The 19,239-nt window shown below is 42.5% G+C and overlaps 2 protein-coding genes across 16 annotated transcripts in view; one reads left to right on the plus strand and one right to left on the minus strand.

Moving 5' to 3' along the window:
* LOC101939167 (ubiquitin carboxyl-terminal hydrolase 12-like) overlaps nucleotides 1-19,239 on the plus strand; it is a 152,610-nt gene that overhangs the window by 39,399 nt on the left and 93,972 nt on the right. For 6 of the 14 annotated variants that reach the window (XR_010590271.1, XR_006174627.2, XR_255630.4 and 3 more), the window contains exon 1: nucleotides 18,849-19,062. The exons of 1 other annotated variant lie outside the window; for it this stretch is intronic. Coding sequence is in view for 5 of the 13 variants with exons in the window: in XM_065556581.1 (XP_065412653.1) it covers nucleotides 19,015-19,062 (48 nt within the window). In the remaining 8 variants the exon portion in view is untranslated. Of the gene's footprint in view, nucleotides 1-18,788; nucleotides 19,063-19,239 lie in introns of those variants that run through there. 7 more of the 14 variants (XM_065556587.1, XM_005291773.4, XR_010590272.1 and 4 more) reach the window with 5 other exon arrangements.
* On the minus strand, nucleotides 913-13,496 carry LOC101938722 (ras-like protein family member 11A-like). Of its 2 annotated transcripts, XM_005291769.4 has the most exons (4): nucleotides 12,880-13,478; nucleotides 11,416-11,472; nucleotides 7,500-7,582; nucleotides 913-2,381 (listed from the first exon to the last, which is right to left on the minus strand). In XM_005291769.4, the coding sequence occupies exons 1-4, from the start codon at nucleotides 13,022-13,024 to the stop codon at nucleotides 1,914-1,916; spliced, it is 753 nt and encodes a 250-aa protein (XP_005291826.1). In that variant the 5' UTR covers nucleotides 13,025-13,478; the 3' UTR covers nucleotides 913-1,913. The 2 variants fall into 2 exon arrangements, with proteins under 2 accessions (XP_005291826.1, XP_005291827.1); XM_005291770.4 differs by lacking the exon at nucleotides 11,416-11,472 and having other exon boundaries at nucleotides 12,880-13,496.

The following is a 19,239-nucleotide window of genomic DNA, read 5'->3' on the forward strand; positions in this document are numbered from 1 at the left end:
GGATCAACCCTAACCTGGCGACTCCTGAGTTCTCTGAAAGTTTGGAACAGGATTAGTGTTTTGTGGTTTGGTCCATCTCCACTTATAGGCCACTTCTGCATACAATGCACAACTAATGAAGCAACACCTGTATGGCCTTGTGGATTAATGTTGTGTACATACACACTGTAGCACCATGGACTCACCCCTGCAGCACCTCCTGCTGGTCATCCTTGGGAATTAGCTCTTCAACCCAGGAGCGCCCTCGGTAGGCCGGTGATCCACTTGCCATTGCCCCCCCCCCCGTCCATCCCAGAACCCTGCTGCCCTTGTGTTGGATACTGCCCCCCTGGCAGTACCCCACTTTCTCTGAGTTTCCCCACCCACTATCCCCACTTTGCCTCAGTTTTGGCTACTGCCCAGTCTCCATCTAGCCCCTGTTCACTGGGGCAGACTACAGTATCAGCCACTCATCATAAGCAAAGGGGTTTGGACTGGCTGCCTTTACCTACCATGGGTTGCTCCCTGCAACCCTACACCTACTAGGCCTTGCCAGGCCTGCAGCCTGGGGCTTTCCTAGGCCAGAGCTCCCAGCTCCTCTGGCCCTTCCCCAGCTCTGCTCCCAATCTAGGTGTCTGGTAAAGCTCCCTGCAGCCAGGCCCTTCTCTCTCTGAACACAAAGAGAGACTGTCAGCTTGAGTGCCTGGCTCAAGCCTTTATAGGGCCAGCTGGGCCCTGATTGGGGCATGGCCCCAGGTGAGCCTGCTTCCTCCCAATCAGCCCAGGCATCTTGCCCATCCACAGCCCTGTTTTAAACCCCTCAGGGCAGGAGCGGGTAACCACCCCGCTACACACACGCACACAAACATATTCAAACCGACTGCAGGCAATAAGATTGGCTCATCTGCTGAATGGGCTTTGTGGGAATTGCTCTGAAGGTTAATTAATTTTATTTATACAGTTAAACTTTTTTCTCTACAAATAATGCTAACAAAACTAAGATCCTATTTTTAAAAAAATCATGTGATGAAGGTTATACAGCGAGATGCGCATGCCGAGACACAACGCAAGGAGATGCTGCCACTCCATGTTTGTGATTTTACAATCACACTTCTCTATTTTTTTTTATGTTTTTTTTCTCTCCTGTTGCCATGTGGAAGACCCACACAAAAAGGCGGGAAGCAGACTATAGTAAAACTAACTAAAAAGTGCTGTCAAAGTAAACAAACAGAAAAAAATAAGAGAAACATATCTTTTTCCTACAATCTTTCAGTTACAGTCAACCTAGGTGTTACTTGTAATAATAAAAATAAAAAAAATCAGAGAACTGTGATTTTTTTTACACTTCCTTTAAAAAGGCACTGTAATAATAAAAATCATATTTGAAAAAATCATTCCCATTATTATTAATAACTTTATAACATAATTTAAAGTATCTAATTTGAATCTCACATCGTTTTCACCATTTCTCTTTGGTTGCTTTTTGAATTTCACTTAGCTAGCACAGAATAGGGAAAGTAGTCTAGTGGAGTTTCACTTTCTGTATATAGTCAATTTCATTCTCCTGTTGTCATGCTTTGGCTCCCTAATGTTTGTGTTTGGGAATATTTACATCCCAAAGCAAAAACCCAAGACATTTCTCTTTGCTCCTCTAGGATTTTAAAAATCTTTTCTTATTAATGAAACCTAAATTGTAGACCCAAACTACTTGGCGATGTCTCCTTTTAAAAAGTGCATAGCTTTTGACGTTATTTTTTTAAACACAGTTTCTAAACTCTTGCTCAGAAATACCCATTTTATAGGTCCTTTTGCTGAAGGAAACAGAGGATGTTTAACTGAGATCTTTAAAAATCAATGTGCCTATTGAATTTTGAGGAAACAGAGACATAAATATCAGCTTGCTTGCTTGCTTTTTGAACTAGCTGTCAGCTAGGTCAAAGTGTAGTGGCAGATTTCCCTTTGGAAGACAGTGCCTGTTTCAAACGTCTCTTTAAGTCTTGCATGTTTGGAGACTTGGGCCGGATGAGGTGGAGCCCCCTCCGTTTTTCCCCATTGCAGCTCCCAATCATCCTGCCCACCTCCTGGCAAAGTTGCTGGAAGGCCTCGTGCACCCCCTCACAGTTCTCCCGGGCTGACACTTCGCAGTAAGTGCCACCCAGCTCATTGGCCAGTTGAAGCCCTTCTCTGGAGGACACCTGTCTGGCTCGCAGCAGGTCCCCTTTGTTGGCCATCAGAAGCAGGGGGATGTTGGCATTGGGATGGATCTTGCGAATGTGCTGGTACAGGGGTCGGATAACCCGATAGCTATCGTAGTCCGTGATGGAGTAAACGAATACAAAACCATCCGCCCAGTAGATTGAACGGTTTATTTGCTCCTGGCAGCAAATACTGTCATTATCATCCTGCCATCAAAACCAAGAGATTAGAGATTAGAAAACAGACAGTAAGAAGCAAAAAAAGCTACTATCAGATAGGGCAGCAGCAAGTGATCATACAGCATTGGGAGCAGGCAATTGCTCCATTTCGTCACATTGCTGTTACTTAATCTGACACGTATACAAAGCAAAAAGCATCTCTGACTGCTGTTGGATGTACCAGGTCTAGGATGAAATACCATGATATGTCAATGGAATATAAACAGGACCCAGCAGCACAGATACTGGAGTGGAGACCAGGCAGTTGTTCAGTGGTTAAAAAATGGTCAAAACATTGATGCTTTGTTCAAATGGATTTTGTATTTATTGAATCAGTATTCAGCACCCCTCTCCCCATTATCAGGGGTGATAAATGGAATCATCAAGGTTAGAGCCAGAAAGTTAGACCAAAAAAACCTGTTAGGTCATCTAGTCTAGCTCCACTTATCCAAGGGAAGGATTGTTCCCTACAGTACCTTCTCTAGTGCCTCTTTTGGTCCACTGTTTAATGTCCCCAAGGATGGGGTTTCTACCACTTCCCTGAGGAGACTTTTCCACTGTCTGATGGATCTTACCATCTGCAAGTTTCTCCGGATATTCAGATTAAAAGGTTTTTTTAGAAAAAATAATCTGCTGCAAGTGATTGTTCACTGGAGCTGAAAATAAATGGTGGCCTGAACACTGATTACTTTCTCCAGGAGGCAGTGGATTTCTGATTACTGTTAGCTGTCTTTTTGTCATGCCTGCACAGTCCAAGAGCGCCCATATCAGGTCTCATAACATCATTGCTCCTAATCAGGACAGGAATAACAATTACCAGAGAAACAATGCAAAGGAAGCTGATGTGTTACTTTTTGGCCTAAGTTGTGATCAGTTCATTTCTAAGTATGATTTTTTTTTTAGCCTAATCGATTACTTTTAATATCCTTGCTGGGGTTTTATTCAATTAGACAGGGAGATTAGGCTTGCATGTTATTGTCTGGTGGGCTTGGTCTGATAAGAAACGTTTCTGCCAATATTATAGGCACTTTGAAACCAACATACAAGTCCTTGTAACTTCTTCCACTCTAAGTCAGATCCTACAAGATACTAAGCACCTTCAGTCACCACTAACGTCAGAGGGAATTAAAGTCTCCTGGAACCTTTGGAACCTAACCAGGGGATGTTCAGCATCTTGCAATGTCTGGCCCAACATCTTTTGCCAAATTAAATTCTGGGAGCCTTATCAAATTATTGAATGGCCCAATATGAATACATTTGTCCAGAATAAATTGGCATAAAAATAATCCATGAGTTAATTGGCTAAGTGAAAGCTGTAGGACAGACCCAAAACCGAATCACCCTAAATTAAAATTGAACTTCGGCAACCTCTCAGACCCTTCCCCGTTACTAAAACGTTGTTCTATTCATATGGTAATTCTGTTTCTCTTCTTCTCCAGCATGAAACATCGAGAAAAAGAATCAACAGTTTTTTTGACAGATATTTAACTTCAACAGCAAGAAAATAGGAGAAAAGGCCAAAATGTTAAACCCTGGCTGTCTAAAGTTAGGCTCCTAAATCCACATTCAAGCACTTAAATAAAAGTGGTCTGATTTTTCAAAGGTGCTGAGCACATGTAGCTCCCATTGGCTTCAGTGGAGTTTGTTGGTGCTCAGCACTCACCCCAAATAGGTCACTTTATTTAGGCATCTAAATATGGATTTAGGAGCCTAACTTCAGGCACTTGGGATTGAAAATAATGGCCTAAATGTATTATGTAATAACTGATCAGACAGCAGGAGGAATACTGAAGGCAAAACTAAAAGAGCAATCTTTACTTTAGGGGGAGATTTCTCAAAGGTACAAATGGGAGTTGGGGCCCAACTTTCAATGGGAGTTGGGTACCTAATTGTCCTTTGAAAATCTTTTCTTTAGTTTAGACCACAGACATCGGAGGCAATGGCTCAAAAAATCTATTAACCCCTCATCTCTTCCATCTCACAGTGCCATGACACTAGATCCCGTGTTTGGATTTTTCTTATGAGTGGCACTGTGGGATGCCCTCAGCAGTAAGGCCATATCATTGGTACAGTAGCGCCCTAAGCCATTAAAGGGTTGAGATACCCATGGATCATCTTCACATAGAATGCATCTCTCAGGATATAAGAAGTGATTGCTGTTTATATGAAATGAGCTGCTGGGTCTCAATCCAGTTCCTGCTGAACAGGTGTCTAACCTCACAAACACCACAGTCACACTTAGAATGAATAGATATCTTCACTGGCAGTTCAAAAAAAGGTTAAGGTGAGTGAACTCTCTGGTGCCCCAGCTCAGCACATTGGTAGGGCAGTGTGTGGGGAGAGGGGAAGCTTGCACTGTTACTGTAACTGATCTGTATATAAGTAGCCCTCCTTTGTATCCCCTGGCCCCTTTCACCAGCTAGCTCATTTTAGCAGGGAAAAGAACTAGTTGCTACAAACAAGGAGAAACAGATGCATCATGCAGAGAGCTTTCCTGAGCAGAAGTTCTCAGTTACAATTGTTGGGCCCAGCCTGCTGTAAGATAGATGTGATAATCCTCAGTGGAACGTTTTATTCACAAAAATAAACGACTAATGAGCTAGTTTGTTTACAGACATGTCTCCTTTCGAATTAAAAACTACACACAGTCACTGGCTATGGATATTTCAAGTAGAAATTAATCATCTAACAAACCCAGTTATCTATCTGCTTCTGGGTTTTTTTAAACATTAACATTTCCAATGTTAGAATTTTGAGTAACTCCATGTGACTCTCTCCAGAAATCACTGCACACAGATCTCAGAGTGCAAGTGACTCATTGTTGCTCAAGGACCTACTCAGAAAACACATAAACACAACCTAGTCAAACATTCTTTTGATGGCTCAATTCAGAAATGAGCCCTTGAAATCACTTCAATTACACCATTTGGTGCGAAAACTGACCCAAGCTAAAAAGCTTTTGTGGGAATTATTGAAACAGTGCAGGGCTTTGACTGGGACAAAGGAAATGAAGCCTCCATAATTAAATTAGAAATAGTGCTGACTCCAAACCTCTGAGGGTAACACCCCTGAATGTTGCAGAGTTCAGCCCTGGTTCGAGAAATCAAAACTCGGGTCAGTGTCTAATCAAAATAGTGAAATTTGAAAAATGATTTTATATCTGGAGAGAAAGGAAGGGGAGTGGACCTCCTTCACTCTCCCAACACTCCTAGGATAGAATCAAAGGTGGATTCCCTTTATTATGTATTTATCATGCTTTCCTGGTGACAGTGCCTAATTTCTGTCAACAGGCTCTCTGGGTGATAGTCACACCTATGCAGAGAGCTAGCACCAGTTAATTCCCACTTAAGCATTATTTTGAGGGTGTAAGTGGCACATAAGCCATATGCTGGGCCTCTGCACAGAGGTGAATTTCATCCTCTGAAAATGATAGGATTTTTAGTTAGGGCTTCAGACTACAACACAACTTTTTGATCATCTGCTATATTTTTATGAATAGATGGAAAGACTATACTTTGCAGTTGATGTCATTTTGTACTTTGTGTCCTTGATAGCAGAGCTTCTTTTACTAAATTTCAAACCCACTAAAATCATGGGTTCAACTGAACTCAAAACTTTGAAGTGTCAAGTTCTGTTTGGCTCTAGCCAAAATGTGAGATCTGGTCTTCTGCATGCATTTTTATTCTTGTTTTATTCCTCTGGAAGCCTTACAAGTAGGGTAAGAATTTCTTTCAAAATAGAATATTGTTTGCATAGCACAGACTTCTGCTTCATTAGAAAAACGTGTGGTTTTCAAATTAAATTTCCTTGGAAAAATAGTTGTTTATAGAAAGAGAATATTTTTTTTTTATTTCTCCCCACAAAATCTGACCAAGTTTCCAAAACATTTTGTAAAGGGTTCTGGAGGTTTCCCTGCCTTCCTTTTGTCAGTGTGGATGATGGTAGCATTCAGAATGAATGATGACCAGGATGTATGTTCCTCCATCTCACCCACCCACATTCTAAAAAGGCATGGGACGTGATTGGGACTTTTGGCTTTTCACTTAAACCAATTGATAGTGATCAAAGAAAACTGAGATGGACACCTGGACTACATGAGATTTCCTGCCCAGCTCTGCAAACTCAGGATGGGATAACTCAGCCAGGACACAGAGAAGGATCTGTATTTTCAGGTGCTTATCTAAACTAAACAGGATCTTCAAACCTTTTGAGGTTTGACATGAGAGAGGATGAGGTTGATAAATGGTGTTTGGATTCAGATGTATGCTAGGTTAAGTCTGGGTTTGGATTTGGTTTCAAGGAAAAACCAAATCTAGGATTTGGGTTCAGCATTGATGAAAATGCACTTAATTTTGGCCCTAAATCTTAGAAACTTCATGAAAACAGTTGATCTTGTGAGATTTCCACCATTCAAGGAGAAAAAAAATCACAAAATTTGGTGCTTTTGTGAAATTTCCACCATTTTGGTCTACTTCCAAACCAGCTCCAAAAAAATAGAGTCAGTATAGCACTGCTCTTATATGGAGAGGTCCCTAGCCATGAATTCTAATCAGAACACCCTGAAATCTGGTGGGGAGTTGGTGTGATGGGGCTTATCCACCTCATGCATCGGAGAAGTAAGGAGTGGTTTAATGCAGATACTAAGGCGGCCCCAGCTGGAGATTTCTACAGCTGCTATAAAGACTGTCCCTCAGAAGGAAGAGAGATTCGCTCTGGGAGAGGAGATCTGACCTGCGCAGCCAGATTGGCATCTGGACTGTTCAGAGTTCCTTCTGCCCATCCAGGGACAGGAACTCCTGGCCAGCAATTAGATTAAGCAAGGACTTGGTTGAAGCAAGTTAACCCTGCAGTTTTATTCCTCAGCTTGGGCTGCACTAAGTCATTTCTTTTGGCCTTGACTTAACTGGAAAGGGGCCTGACTTAAAGGAGTAGGTGCAGCAGGGCAGAGGCCATCTGAGTTGGGATGTCCACATTTGGATTTGAGGTTCTGGCTCAGGCACATCTGCTAATGACAAGAGTTACTTATAGTGGAGACCAAAGAGCTGGCAATGAACAAAAGACACCCACTGTATTCTGAAGTATAAATGCATTGAGCAGACATTTTACCTCCAATGAGACAAAGGGTGTATCCTGCACCTGTAAGGAGATCTGCTCTCCGTCTATGGTGAATTTTCTTGAATACAAGGCACCTAATAGATAAGTAAGATAATTAGAGACAGTACATGTAACGGAGAAAAAAAAGTAAGTCCAGTCAAAATCAGAATATTCCAGTTCTGAGTCCTGGGACTTATATGGTACCTAGGTCCCATGCTAGCCCTTTACACTGGGGTGAATTTTTGGTTGCCCAACTAACATAGTATTATATATGTTCCTTGATCGGGTGTTTCCACAACCCTGGGCTGTATCTAAATTCTTCATTTTTAAACTTTATTAAAAATTAAATTAAATACTTTATAAACTACTTTACCCATGGAACAATCAGGACAGATTATTTTATGTGACATGTTCAAAGAGCAACACAATATTTTCAAATCCGGAATCCATTTTCAATGGTTGCAAATACTGGCCTACAATTTCTTCTGTGACTCACATTACTGAGGAATATCTGTTCTTCTGTCTGATAGATGACTCCTTCCTAATGGTCTGCTACCTCTTTTGGAATGAGAGAGGACAACCTGAATGAGATTTCTGTGCCCACTTAAAATAAGCCTTTGATTCCACATAGAGCAGCACCCTTCTATAATGCAGATTGGAAGTACTTGTAATCACAAGTGAATCAGGGAATTCTCTGTTAAAGGAGTGAGCTGTTTTCCATGGATTTCTACTGGAAGTGCACGAAAAGTATGCCAAATACATACAGTATTGTAAATGGAGCACACAACCATGCATTAAGACTAGAAAGTTTAGGTTATTATTATGGGTTTGCAGAATCTCATCAGTCAGACTATGGTTCTGAAACCCCCAAAGCAGGGATGGCATGTATCCGGGTTCCATTTTATCCAAATCAGTAAGGTTCAGCACATGAGGGCTGGATAAAAGTTCTAGGCTTGGGTTTGAACTATATTTGTTTTTGTATTGCAGGTCCAACAACATAAAGAAAGCTTAGGTTTGGGGTTTATGAAGTATCCATGGTTAACATAATGACAGCTTGGAGACTGATGTCCTCTTTGTTTAGCTATAAAACATAACACAAGTGACATGGTGTGACAGACCGTTTGTGGCCCCATGCTACTCCATGGTTCTACTACACTCAGCCCCAATAAAGGAGCAACGAAGGTGGTCCTCCAGGCCTGCCTAGAGAGGCTGCACAGAAGCAGCTAATCAGGAGCTGCTGGCCTTAACAGAGCAGTTCCTGGCTGGGACCAGAGGAGCAAGGCAGGGGACTCTTCTCTGGCCACAGGAGCTCAAGGAACAACCAGAGTGTGGTTCTGGCTGCATTTGCTTAAGATGGGAGAGAGAAAGGACCAGAGAACTTTAACCCTGCGGTCAGGGATGAAGATAAGGGGGGAAGGTGGGAAGAGGCTCAATGAAATAGCAGCAACGAATTGAAGTGAGTAGTACATGGCTGCTGTGCATAGGGTCCCAGGATCGGAACCTGGATTAGTGGGTTGGCCTGGGTTCCCAGGCCAAGTGATGTAAATCCTGAGTAGGGGACAAGTCTCATTGGGAAGTCCAAGTGAAGGGCTGAAGTAAAAGGGCCCAGAGCTGGACTGAAGACCCTAGCGAGGGCAAAGAGACTGTTTCATTTATTGGACTCTTTACTACCCTGGAAGGAGTTCATTTGGACTTTGTGACTTGGATGGAGGGCCAAGCCACTGACAACCTGCCAAGTGAGGCCGACAACCTATGGGACACCAGGAGCGGAAAAAGGACTGCAGTACCGCACACAGCAGCAGGAGGTACTCAAGAGGTGAGAACCCCTGTTATACATGGCTAAACAGAGAACTACAGTCTCAACAGCTGTCAGTGTGGCACTGTTCATACTGTCCCAGTACAAGCTTCGCTGCTACTGCCTAGGCAATATGTTTCAACTTTGATCTGGAGGAATCTCCTCTAGGGGATAGCAGGGAGTTGACTCTTCATGGCCTATTCAGTCCTTGGCCTCAATTCAGACTACTGATGAACAAGCTAATTAGCGCCAACTGTGATGCGTGTGAACCTTAGTTTAAAACAATATATCATCCCTGTGAGAAATGTCTCTAAAATTTGGTTCACAGAAGCAGGTGTCTTTGCTCCAATGGAAAAATATCTGAGCTCATAGAAACATTTAGAATATGAGGACATTCACTATGGGAAAGTTCACTGCATTTGAATCCAGCATTAAAATAGTACATTTAAAACCTGACTGCACTGCATGAATAACTCTTCTGTGAGCCCTATGAAAATGTATCAGATGTTAAGCTGGAAAAGATTGTGCTGTTTTATGGGGAGATACCTAACCCATGAATCAAGACCAGCCAATATACTATCCCTACTCTGTAATATATCACAGGAAAAAGTGCAGGTACTTCCAGATGCTCATACTGTTCTGCCTTATATCCAGCTGCAGGAGAAACATGGTCATGTGATCAAAGATCTAGTAACACCTGTTTCTTATCTTTAGCATATTTGTTTCTGCTCCAGTATGGCTGTAGGGCTGGTAGCTTAATGGAAAAAAACATGCAGTTCTTAGCAATGTATCTGGCAGCAATCCATTGTGAAACTTAGAAATCTAGCTTGATTGACAGTGTCTTGCAGGAAAGATGGAGGAAAAGAAAGAGAAGCAGTACAGAGACTGAACTGTCAAGGTTTACTTAGGGTCAATGGAAGAGGGCACTCAGTAAAATCTTCCAGACCATCACTCACCAGACAGGCACAGTAGATCAAAGGCTTCTGGTTCTACCATCCCTATTTCTGACTCTTCCTTCTCAACTCAACATGTATCTCCCAAAGCAAAACAATTACAAAGTCACTGGTTTGAATCCTGCCAAGCTTGATCATTGACCCATAGCTGTTAGGTGGCCTACATGTGAGATGAGTTAGCTGGGTTTCAGTACGGTTCCTAGTACACAGGTATCCACTTTACAGACCCTGCCAATACAATGGGCGTCCTGGTTGGCAAAGAGGGTGTGGAGTAAATGGGTCACAGCATCATACCCTCTGAGACAGGGGGTGGCCAACCTGAGCCTGAGAAGGAGCCAGAATTTACCAATGTACATTTCCAAAGAGCCACAGTAATATGTCAGCAGCCCCCATATCAGCATCCCCCCTCCGTTCCCAGAGCCTCCCAGCCCTGCCGATCAGCACCTCCCCCTCCCTCCCTACACCTCCCCCCTTCGGGGGGCACGAAGCGGTGGAGTGGGGGCTGGGCCTGTGGCAGAGCCAGGGGTTGAGCAGTGAGCACGCCCTGGCACATTGGAAAGTTGACACCTGTAGCTCCAGCCCCGGAATCAGGGCCTATACAAGGAGCCGCATATTCACTTCTGAAGAGCCGCATAGGGCTCCGGAGCCACAGGTTGGCCACCCCTGCTCTGATATGTTCCCTGTGGGTCAGGATTGGACAAAATAGCAGGGCAAAGTGGGGAAAGCTTCTGTTACCACTGTACCTGTCCTGGGTACAGAGGACTTCAATCTAGCATTCTACATCAGCACTAAAGTCACTGAAAAAAGCAAACACGTAGGACAAAATTCTGGGCTGACTCTTACGCTCTAGTGAAATCCCATTGACTTCACTGGGGTTGCACAGGCAGGGTAGCATTTGGCCTCTATTGTTCAGCTGATATATGAAACATTCCTTGATTCTGCATTTTACTGTAGGTATGTCCCCAAGCCAATCTTTCCCTCTGATCCTTTTCCATCAGGGTGGAAATAATACTGACTAAAAGGATCGTAAATAATGAGCCTTTGATTTATTGTTTTCATAACCTGAGGCAGTTAACTGGAAATATGCACCTTATGGACATCTAACTGCTTCACTTTCTTGTAATACACAGTGGCTGGAAATGGAATCTATCTATAATGCCGCACTAGGAAGTAGACTCACCAGTATTGGCCTCATAGTCTCCAATAAATCTTTTAGTGAGAAAGCGCACAACCAGGGCTGCAAAACAAGGAAAAAATATGGGCCTTTAATCTGAGTCAATATCAGCCTTTGCAGAATGCATGTAATGTCTTACTGGCTGACTTAGTGTAGTAAACATTGTTCACACATTACTCTGGGCATATGGCTCCATTTTTTTGCCCGTGTAGGAAATGATTTGGGGTCAGAGTATGATACCATCCCTCTGGGTTGCCAGCACCCTGTCCCATGAGTTGTCCCATTGATTTTAATGGGGCTACTCATGGAGTAATGTGAATGTCAATGAAGCTATGACAATCTGCCCTTTGGGCTTAAAATAATTTGATGAACTAAAACAAAGAAATTCTTACAGTACTATGATGGTTCACAGTGCCAAGTTTAAGTCCTGGTCTATGGATATCAGAGGTCAGGCTGGATGATCTAGTGGTCCCTTCTGGCCTCAAATCTGTGAATCTACTCATTTTATCCACTGGACAAACTGGATGTGCTGTGCAAGTGATCAATCTGCAGCAAGTGGGGACTTCTTGCTCATCTTAATTTCTGATGGTTTCAAAGATCCTAGGGCTAGAAAGCTTGGAAGACATTTTGCTGTCTCTTGATCTCTTTCGGAGAAGAACTGTGGTATTTTTTTTTACAGTAACAGCAACATTTCTATAGTGCCTTTCATCCCAAATCAGTTGGCAAAATTAATCAACTGACAAACAACGAAGGATCTGATTCTGCAAGCCCTATCTGCATGCAGCATTCCCACAGACTCCATTTTTAAAGATTATTACACCCACCACTGACAGGCAGCCCCATCTAGTCAGCTCTTTAACTATGCAGATATGCCACTATCTGCAATGAGCTACTTTACATTTCTATAAATGGTGACTGCTTAAATTTTACTAAGTGGAAGTGGGACCTCAGATATAGTAAAACAAAGTTTGTTCCTATTAAAATTTATTTATTTGTGAAATCACAGCCCACACATACAAAAACTAAACACTCAATTTCTCTCTCTTCCTTGCCCCCCACCCCAAATCATAGAAAAATATGTGGCAAATAATACTTTTTTCATCCATAGATCTCAAAGTGCTACACACTAGGAAGGCAAGTATCATTAGTCCCATTTTTCAGATGTGGAAACTGAGACACAGTGAAGTGACTTGTACAAGAACATACAGTAGGTCAGTGGTAACCCTGAGAATTGAATGCAGGGCTCTGGACACCTACCCAATGCCCTAACCACGTGACAATGCCACCTCACATTTGAACTACATATATCGGATGTTCTGATCCATCTCATAGAAAATTCCGAGCATTTTTAAAGCGGTAATTAAACATATACAAAGTTATGGTCTGGAGTATATACAGACTTGGATCAATTTGACCATAAAATGTAAATACAGTTACATTGTAAATACAATCAAAGCCCTGTGGACTTACCTGTCTTGCCAACGTTACTGCCACCAAGTACAACAAGCTTGATGATTTTGTTGGGCACACAGTCTAAGACAGGATTCTCGGGTATGGGAAGCAAGAGAAAGTTAGTAGAATACTGTGACATAGTATTCTGAGAGATGAGACGCATGCCAGAACTGAGATCTGATCAGCTCTACTGGGAGTAGGGGAAGAAAAAGGGGAAAATAACTTCTTTGCTTCTTTTCTAGGCTGTAAATCCTTGGATAGAGAAGTCCTCTCATTTCATTTAAGTAGCTTTTTAGGGAAGTATCAGAGCAACTGGCCTCTTCTTTCCGACGATTCTGCTCAGACAGCGACTTTGCAAAGCAGAGGGAAACTTTCTGATCAACTCCAGTGAAAACTGACTCCTGCATTCCTCGGCCAATCAGAAGTCAAAACGTGACATTCCACTAGACAGGGCATAAAGTGTGTGCCTCCTATGAACCATGCTTGCTCTGTTGCTTTATCTTTTCTTGCTGCCTGTTCTACGTGCTGTACCTTGGCTCTGAGCTGAAAACACATCCTCCTATTTTTTTAAATCGTCATGATGCTTGTTTCAGCACGATATGGCCACCCTGAACTGTCCTGGTGAAACTGTAGTTAGAATAATTCTGTTCTGCCTATCTAAATTCCCTTCGTACTTTCAATTGGACCCAGTATTCTCTGCTGTCCATTCTGATCTGTTGTGTACAGGTAATGCACTTGGATCCCTTAAGAGAGCTTGAGCTGATGGACATTCCTCTGCATTATAATGAGGATTTAATCAAATGTAGATTGTATTTTGCAGCCTCTCAGGAAGCAATACCTTTGAGTGTTTGTAAGTTATTAGATGATACAAATAATGTCAATACTTTTCATTCTTATCGTTCAAGAACAGAATCATTTATTGATAGTTGCTTTTTTTTTTTTTTTAATAGTTCCATTGGTCAACGGTGTAACAATGCAATGAGTCTGTACTTAGACGGTGTGGGTCTGCGTGTCAGCATTGTGCTAAGTCACAACTGTCCTTTTGGACATTTTAAAGTGAATTTGGTGCTGGTGATGGACTGTCAACCCTAGAGTCAAAAAAGGCCTACATGCATCCCTACTGTGCTGCTGTGCCCAGCCCAGGGAGTGATGGTGCGCCGCGGGCTCCAGTGTACATTAGGGCAGCCTTAACATGTTCCATGGCTACAAAGGTCTGTGTGTGGGTGATGAGCCAGCCCAGATGTGGGAATACACTAGCCACTACCCTCTCCTGTCCCTGCAACACCTTTTGCACTGGAGCCTCCTGTAAGAGAAAAGAGTACAGAGCTGGCTATTCTGGGTCTGATCCCTATATGCAGGGAATTCAGGGTCTTGCAGCGTCTTTCAGTCAGAGCATGGCCCTGAGTTCCCCCTAGAGTAGGTTTTAAGATCCAAGAGTATGATGGTGACAGAAAACTAATGTAGCAGAATGGAAAATCTGGCCTCGGGTCTCCAGTCCCAATCCTATTCTCAGTGCACTACAGCCAAGTTGTCAAAAGAGCTCCAGTTCCCATTTTCAAAAGAGCTCAGCATGCTGAGTGCATATTGGATGCTAAGCTCTTGAAATCTGGCCTTGGTTCACAGTGGTCTAGGGAAATAGGCACAGGAGTCAAGCGACTTAGGAAGCTTCAGTTTCTCCATTTGTAAAATGAGGCTGCTAATAAATACCCACTAAATAACACTCGTATCGAATTGCTATGTGAGGGCCAAGTATTATTGCTTTGTAAACTATTATAGTCACTTCCAGAGGTGGGAATAGAACCCAGGAGGATCAGCTGATTCCCAGTTCTGTGAATAAGCACCAGACCATGTAGCTTTTGGGGCATGGGGCCTCTCGCCAGTTTCCAAATTTCTAAGAGTGAGAATCTGAAAGCAAGTTCTCAAACATCCAAATGATGAAAAATATGGCACAAGAAATTTCATTTAAAAATTGCTCCATTTTCGCAGAAGTTTCGTGGGAACAGGCCACATTTATTGGGGCGGGGGAGTGGAATTCTGATTGAATATATTGATCAAATAATAATTCAGTTCTAAATGTGTTACCAAGCCAAAGTCTGAATATATTAAAAAACTTGATTTGAGCAACTCTTGTGATCAGCCGGTAATGCTGTCCTCTTGTGCCTGTCTTTCATTGGAAAAAACTAATTAAAGGATGAAGGCACCTTTTGTTGTCATTAGCTATTGAAAGCATATGTAGATGAGTAATATACAAATAAGGCAACATATGCCAAACCACTAGGAGGCCAAAAGACTGTCACCACAGGGAAAAGGCCAAATAAGTTAGCAATGTGACAAGGGATGATGTATATAAGCAAAAATGCTGATAGAAGAACATATACCTATTTAGAAGTCCTAAAGGAAAGCACAACAACTGATTCCAGTACATAATAGCAGAAACATTGTGATGGTCTTGTGATAGAAATGCCAGCTACTCTGACAAAAGTGTTTCTTGTTCCCTTTCTCCATTTATCCTGCTCTCTCATTTAGGCAAATTTCATGGAAGGTTATTTAAGATCAATATACAGCAAAACTGTCAAGATATATTTATATACTTAAAAACAAATTTGTCACCTGTGTTATTATACCTCAAACTATTCAGCTCAGAAACACAGAACTGTAAGAGACAGATCCTCTGTAGAGGAAAATTGGTGAAACAATTGAGAATCTGGCCCGTGGTTATTTTTCATCATTAATACATCATTTCACTCAGGTTGGCTCCTCAAACTAGACCAGTCAATTTCTGTTTCTAATCAGTTTTGCTTTCAGATTCTTATGCACTATCACAATACTCTTGAGTTTCTAACCATTGTAGTTTCCAAAACCATGCCTAACTCCCTCTCCAGAACTTTTTTGTTGAAATTTTAAAAAATATATCATGAAACATTTTTATTCTCAGTAAGTTTTGAAAACCCAACAACCTTCCCCAACTCATTTTTATAAAAATCTTAAATTTTAGAATCAAATTCTTGAAACAGTTCTTTTAAACTATGTAGTAAAAGCCTGAGGCTTCCTAATCTTCTCTTTATCCAATTTTATACATTGTCAAAATAGCATTTCGCTGAGTGAAACCATATTGAGGGAATCACACTATTTTTGGATTGTATAATTCAGAGTAAGAATTATTTTTCAAGAGGATCTTTATTATGTTTGTGTACATTGGGCTTACATTTCGCTAGGGTAATATGGTTTTAATTAAACTTTCCTTGGGAAAACAATGGCTTAAATTAAGGGGGGGAAATGTTTGCAAAACTCTAAGTATAGTAAAATCCAAAACTTTTTTCAAAAGTTCTAGATGTTTCACAAAACACCCTTACGGTGGTTCCATCCCAAATTCTATGTGTGCATATTGTGGGGAGATTGTGTTATTTATTTCTGCACCAACTTTCATAGATATGTATTTACTAGTCTATGTTGCTTTTGGCTATGGCTTTAAATATGTGTTTTTACTTCTTTTATTTGGCACTCACACACATTCAGGCAGGGAGCATCCTAAAAAACATATTTTGCATTTCTAGCATGTCTTCTATATGAGGATGACAATGTGCTTTTAAAACTTCAATTAACCCTTGCAGATTTTACAGTGGGAGAGACAGATGAACAGAGAGATGAAGCAATCTGCTCAAGGTAACCCAAGTCAGTGGTCAGGCTTGGAGTCAGACCTGTCTCCTATTCTTGAGTTTCAACTACAAGACTATTCTGCCTTCCCTGAAAATGTATTGATAACAACTGTTAATTTAGATAATGTATATCCTCAGTTATAGCAAATGGTCTCGGTACTGGTACATTCAGATGAGCCATTTCTGGGAAAAGAAGCGAAATAAAAGAGAAAATATACTTGTAGTAGGCTTTAGCTGATACTGTGACAGGACTCGCTGCTGGCAGTTTGTGTATAACTCCTCTGACTCTGAATACATTTTAAACAACAATAGATTGCTCTTTATAGCTTTGTTTGACTTCCTTTGTTCTTTGTAGCAGACCTGCAGCCCAAAGGCCAGTTCTCACACCATGCAGAGGTTTTGCACTAAACAAAAGTGGCATTTTTGTGATCTTTCTGCTTATTGTATCTTAAAATTAGCATAAATGTGAAATGTACAAAAATATTCTTGCATTATATAAGAAAATGTAACAATAGAACAGTATCAAATACTGTGTATGTATGAAACAACCCTTCCATTGTCTGGTCAGCCTTTCACTTTGACTCATGGGAAATATATTTTTTGTTTTTGATTGGGGGGAGGGGTAAAAGTAGGGTGTATGACCTAGCAGTTACATCAGGAGATGCTCTTTCAGAGGACTGTCCTTTTTATTCCATGTTTTATCTAGTACGTGGGAGTTCTGATTCTGATGGACGTCTCCAGGTGCTACCATACTAAAAATAAATATTTGTAAGGATTTTGTTCTATTTTGATGTGGGAGAGAGGGAACCAATTAAAAAAAACTAGTTAAAGGTTCTGCTAATCTCATTATTTGCGGATTTCCTGTTCCTAGTTTAGTTGCTTCACTCTCTATGGGAACGTTTAAAATGGTACTTAGCCTTCTGTATGTCTGTATTATTTTTTTGAAATAACTGAATGCTCTCCCGTGAGAGCAAGTACTAAATGACATGGAAAATGCAACGTGTATGAGGGAAAATAGCTGCAGGCAAAGAACCCAAACAGAGCTGAAGCCTGTGGGCCTCATAAAAAAGATTATGCCTTGGAAGCTGAACTGTCCTCCTATCCATAGAGGTGTTTCCATAAGGTCAGAGTTGAGACACAGGTAAGGGGCAGTCTGTATTGTCATTTCCCATGCAGTACCTGTTCTGCAACTAAACACAGGGCTTCAGTCTTTGGTATTATTAACCAGCACCTTTCAACCGAACTACACATGTAGCTAATAAAAAGTTATCAGATTATTTCTAGGTTTGATAAACCATTCTACATAAAACTTAACTTTCCAGATAAACTCAGGCAACCTTTCTATTAATCTGTATATTTATGTATTTTTAAACAAAAATAAGAATTTGTTCCTGGTATGCAATGTGCCATCAGGCAAAGCTGCAATAGCATTCACTGATTTTTCCCATTGATGAACAATGACCATTGTGATCACTCGCAGAACTATGCACTAAAATAATCCATTTTGTGGTTCTGCTTAGATAGATAAACATGCTGCAGAAGGGCATAAAGTTACTTAATGCAAAACCACTGTCAGGCTTCTTTATCAAATCTATCTCTACAATCCAATTTGGTGGTGGTCTGGTCTCTTGTCCAGAATACAGAAAAAAAATCCTAATAAAGAAATTTCCATAAGGTCCTTCATGTCCCCTCTTAGTTTCATGATGAAAAATGTCCACCCCCTGAGGTGTGGATATGTACACCTCTCCTTATAATTATGCATAGCTGTAAACTCACAGAGTCTCTCTCTACGTTTGTTCAATGCACAGCTCAATAGGTTGATCCTGAAGGGGGCCTCTGGGCACTCCCCCAGAACAATTAATAAATATTAACAACACTTCACTCTTCTTGAGTACCTTCTGCCCATGGATCTCAAAGTGCTTCACAAAGATTAATAATATCTCACATCACCATCTTGTGAGGTAGGTATTTTTTACAGATGGGGAAACTGAGGCACAGCAGGGCTAAGTGACTCAGGCCACTAAAGAGCTGTAGCGCGGGCACTTCCCATGTGGAAGGAAGGCTCTCTAACTGGTGGGTGCAGCCCGGGCCTCAGCAGCAGGGCCAGGAGCAAAGCCGGGGTCTCCTGACTCCCGGCCCTGTGCCTTGGCTCCAGGCCGCTCCTGTGGCGGTTCCCGTGCTGGCTCGGCTGCCCCGCGAGGCAGGACCCCGGGGACAGGAGCACTGCAGGAAGGCGGTGGGCTGGTCCCACGCTCCAAGCGAAGGAGTGACCGGGCGGGGGGGCGGCCGGAAGGGACCTGAGGGACCGGGGCGGGCCTTCCTGGCAGGGCAGCGGGGGTACCCGGCGCCATTTCGCTGCCGCACCGGCAGCGCCCGGATCCCTTTGGCTGTTGCGCCACCTGCGGCTCTGGCTGCCGCTGTCAGTTGGGTGGCTGGGTCCCAACATGGCGTCGGCGGCCGCGGGGGCGGCTGTGGGGTCCGGGTCCGGGTCGGGCGGATGGAAATACTGATGACGGTCCGGAGACTCGCCTCCATCTGTACCATGGTGAGTGCGGGGCCGGGGCGGCGGCTGGGGGTGGTGTGGGAGACACCGCTCCAGGGCTCCTCTCCCCAAGTGGCAGGAGATTCATGTCCGCCAGGGCCCCCGGCCTGGGGCGGTGGGGTCCTTCCTCCCATAGCCGCCACCTCCCTGGGGGCTAAGAGATCCCTTCCCCAGGGCTCC

Source organism: Chrysemys picta, chromosome 9 (assembly GCF_011386835.1).
Source record: "Chrysemys picta bellii isolate R12L10 chromosome 9, ASM1138683v2, whole genome shotgun sequence".
In the NCBI taxonomy this organism is placed as follows: Eukaryota; Metazoa; Chordata; order Testudines; family Emydidae; genus Chrysemys; species Chrysemys picta.